At 41.3% G+C, this 3949-nt stretch overlaps 1 protein-coding gene across 2 annotated transcripts; it reads left to right on the top strand.

Moving 5' to 3' along the window:
- The first annotated feature begins 338 nt into the window (after positions 1-338).
- On the top strand, positions 339-3122 carry LOC127092647 (pollen-specific leucine-rich repeat extensin-like protein 3). 2 transcript variants are annotated; one of them, XM_051031535.1, is made up of 2 exons: positions 339-2472; positions 2947-3122. In XM_051031535.1, exons 1-2 carry the CDS (start codon positions 369-371, stop codon positions 2973-2975), a joined length of 2133 nt encoding a protein of 710 aa, XP_050887492.1. In that variant the 5' UTR covers positions 339-368; the 3' UTR covers positions 2976-3122. The 2 variants fall into 2 exon arrangements, with proteins under 2 accessions (XP_050887492.1, XP_050887491.1); XM_051031534.1 differs by having other exon boundaries at positions 339-3122.
- Positions 3123-3949: the final 827 nt, after the last annotated feature.

Here is a 3949-nt window from a genome sequence, read left to right as displayed (position 1 = left end):
AAAACCAATGAAAATTTAGTTCTTAGTTTGTTGAAGAATGACCAAGTCAATAAATTATAGGCTATAAGTTTACTATTATTTTACACAATACAAGTTATTATCTCATGGTTGATAACAACCTATATCCTCTATTAATATTGCCTAAACCAAAATTAGTATCATTACTAAAATTAGTGTCTATCTTAGAGAGAAACCATGACATTCGGAACAAAAAAACAATCTAGCTATAGAAATTCTATTTTTCTACCGTTCCATAATGGGTGTAAGGTTCAACAAACCATGTATCTTCCTCAATATAACACCCATTCTTTTCTTCATTTTCTTAGAGTTTTCTTATGTGCAGCCTTGGCCAACCTAGGTGGTTAGCCATGGCTCACCATTTTTCTAATAAGGCCTTAGGTTCCTTTTTCTTGTTATCTTTTTTTATGTTGTCTTGTTCAACCTTTACCTATGGCCATAGTCATTTTCTTCTTGATCCAGTAGTTATTCCTGGTGATTATCTTTACCCACCAGGAAATGATATTGGAGTTGGTGATCCTCCAGCTCAATCACCCGAGGTGTTAATCGGTGATGCTCCAGCTCAATCGCCCGAGCCGTTAATAGGTGATTCTCCCGCTCCTGCTCCTGCTCCTGCGGCTGAAATCGAATGTGAGAATCGTAACATGAGTTTTCCTAATGAGAGGCTAAAACATTCTTATGTTGCATTTCAAGCATGGAAAAAGGCTATTTATTCTGACCCTTTTAACACAACTGCTAATTGGGTTGGTCATGATGTTTGTTCTTACAATGGTGTGTTTTGTTCTCCTGCTCTTGATGATCCTACATTGAATGTTGTTGCTGGTGTTGATCTTAATCACGCCGATATCGCCGGTCATCTTCCTGAAGAGTTAGGACTATTGAATGATACTGCTCTTTTCCATATTAACTCAAACAGGTTCTGTGGTATTATTCCTGATAGCTTTGAGAATCTCACTATTATGCATGAGTTTGATATCAGTAACAACCGTTTCGTCGGTGAATTTCCTTTGGTGGTCTTAAAATGGAAAAACTTGAAGTTTTTGGATATTAGGTTCAATGATTTTGAAGGAGTTTTACCTCCAGAGCTATTTGAGAAAGAGCTTGATGCAATATTTTTGAACAACAACCGTTTCACCTCGCATATACCAGAAACACTTGGAAATTCAACAGCCTCTGTTGTGAGTTTTGCGAACAATCATTTTACAGGTTGTATTCCAAAATCAATTGGACACATGGTGAACTTGAATGAGATTGTTTTCTTAGGAAATAGTCTTGGTGGTTGTTTTCCACAAGAGATTGGTTTGTTAGGGGATTTAACCGTTTTGGATGCTAGCAAAAATGGGTTTGTTGGGACACTACCAAACTTAGCAGGGTTGAAGAATGTTGAGGTTATTGAGATAGCACATAACAAGCTTAGTGGTTATGTTTCCAACACTATTTGTCAACTACCTTTGTTGACGAACTTTACATTTTCTTATAACTACTTTAATGGAGAAGCACAGGCCTGTGTTCCTTCAAAAGATTCTCTTGTTGTGTTGGATGATGCCAAAAATTGTTTACCGGGAAGGAAGAATCAAAAGACAGCTAAACAATGTTTACCTGTTTTGACAAAACCTGTGGATTGTAGCAAAAATTGTGGTGGAGGAAAAGGGAAGAGTCATGCTCCTTCAACACCTAAACCAACTCCATCAAATCCACCTAAGGTAGAGACACCAAAGGCTCAACCACCACAAATTCCACCAACACTTCCACCGGTTGAAGATATTCCACCTATGCGACCACCGGTTGTAGATATTCCACCAACACTTCCACCGGTTGAGGACATTCCACCTATGCTACCACCTGTTAAAGATATTCCACCAACCGTTTCACCAGTGTCGTTACCACCACCACCACCGGTTGAGCACATTCCACCTATGTTACCACCAGTTGAAGATATTCCACCAACCGTTGCACCAGTGTCATCACCATCACCACCACCACCCGTTGAGCACATTCCACCTATGTTACCACCAGTTGAAGATATTCCACCAACCGTTGCACCAGTGTCATCACCACCACCACCACCACCGGTTGAGCACATTCCACCTATGCTACCACCAGTTGAAGATATTCCACCGACCGTTGCACCAGTGTCATCACCACCACCACCAGTTTACTCTCCCCCACCACCCTCACCAACCTTCTCCCCTCCTCCACCAGTCAACTCTCCACCACCACCACCAGTGTACTCCCCTCCACCACCCCCGCCAGTCCACTCTCCCCCTCCACCAGTTTATTCTCCACCACCACCAGTTTACTCTCCTCCTCCACCACCTCCAGTTCACTCTCCACCACCTCCGGTTCACTCTCCTCCCCCACCAGTCAACTCTCCCCCACCTCCAGTTCACTCTCCTCCCCCACCAGTCCATTCTCCCCCACCACCAACTCAGTCTCCACCGCCACCAGTCCATTCTCCTCCCCCACCAACTCAGTCTCCACCCCCACCAGTCCATTCTCCTCCCCCACCAACTCAGTCTCCACCGCCACCAGTCCATTCTCCCCCACCACCAACTCAGTCTCCACCGCCACCAGTCCATTCTCCTCCACCACCAACTCAGTCTCCACCCCTACCGGTCCATTCTCCTCCCCCACCAACTCAGTCTCCACCCCCACCAGTCCATTCTCCTCCCCCACCAGTCCATTCTCCTCCCCCACCAACTCAGTCTCCACCCCCACCAGTCCATTCTCCTCCACCACCAGTCTTCTCACCTCCACCACCAGTACACTCACCTCCTCCACCCCCAGTCAACTCACCACCACCACCAGTACACTCTCCTCCTCCACCCCCAGCCAACTCACCACCACCACCAGTACACTCTCCTCCTCCACCACCAAAATGGGATGACATCACACTACCACCACACATTGGAGCTGAATATAGGTCACCTCCTCCTCCAACAATTGCTGGATACTAAAAGAGAAGACTACAATACAACTTTCATTAACATCTTTGTCATTATTTTAACTGTATACAGTTTCAAAATTACTAACACAAAAAGTTGAACTTGACCTATGTGTGAATTCTAATGAAACTAATTTTAATGGCATTTTATATCTTCTTAGTTCTTATTAGCCTTTAACGAATTTTCTGTTATTTGCATCTTTTAATACACATGTTTGAGTAAAGGCTATTTGATATACTAGCAATATTTCACAAAAATATATGAAAGTGTAACTGATCAAACAATATTTCACATATGCAGTAAAATAAAATGTATCTCTACAAGTATAAACCAATAGCCATAGTGCAATCAATACAAATTTGAACTGTTATCAAAACATTACAAACAACATAATTTGTAGACGACACAGAATCGAAGGAAACCAAACATCAAACGTATGGAGATGGACGAGGAAACCACAGCAAGGACAGAGAAGCACCGTAAAGAACCATGAAGCACCGTGAGAACAGAAGGGAACCAGGGAACCAAGATAACGAATTATTTTTCAAACGAAGAGTGCTACCATAAAAGTCTCTTACCACATATATCAAGATACTATTTTTTAAAATTGGAATTCACAATATTTATAGAGAATCTCAGATTTTATGTGAAATTTTGGTGTTAGTATAGAATGCGGTTGTTGGAGACATTGTGATTGTGGACTTTTCTCAACCTTTTGCTTCTTCTAGTCTTGTTGTAGTTGCTAATAATAAACAGTTCAAAATCAAATGCATGCAATGGAAAAGTTTTTGGCTGTCGTACTGTTTTAGTTGTAGCATTAAGAAATCTATTTCTTTTATTTCAAAAAAAAAAAGAAATAATTGTAAGGCTTATGGTCATTTAATTAGCTTTATTTTAATCAACTGAGTTACTTGGTCAAGAACTTTATAAGTTCTAATTTTCTCTAGTAAACTAAAGATAATTTTGGATTGAATAAAAAAATAGAG

Source organism: Lathyrus oleraceus, chromosome 6 (genome assembly GCF_024323335.1).
Source record: "Lathyrus oleraceus cultivar Zhongwan6 chromosome 6, CAAS_Psat_ZW6_1.0, whole genome shotgun sequence".
Classification (NCBI taxonomy): domain Eukaryota; kingdom Viridiplantae; phylum Streptophyta; class Magnoliopsida; order Fabales; family Fabaceae; genus Lathyrus; species Lathyrus oleraceus.
This window is presented reverse-complemented; position numbering and strand designations above follow the sequence as displayed.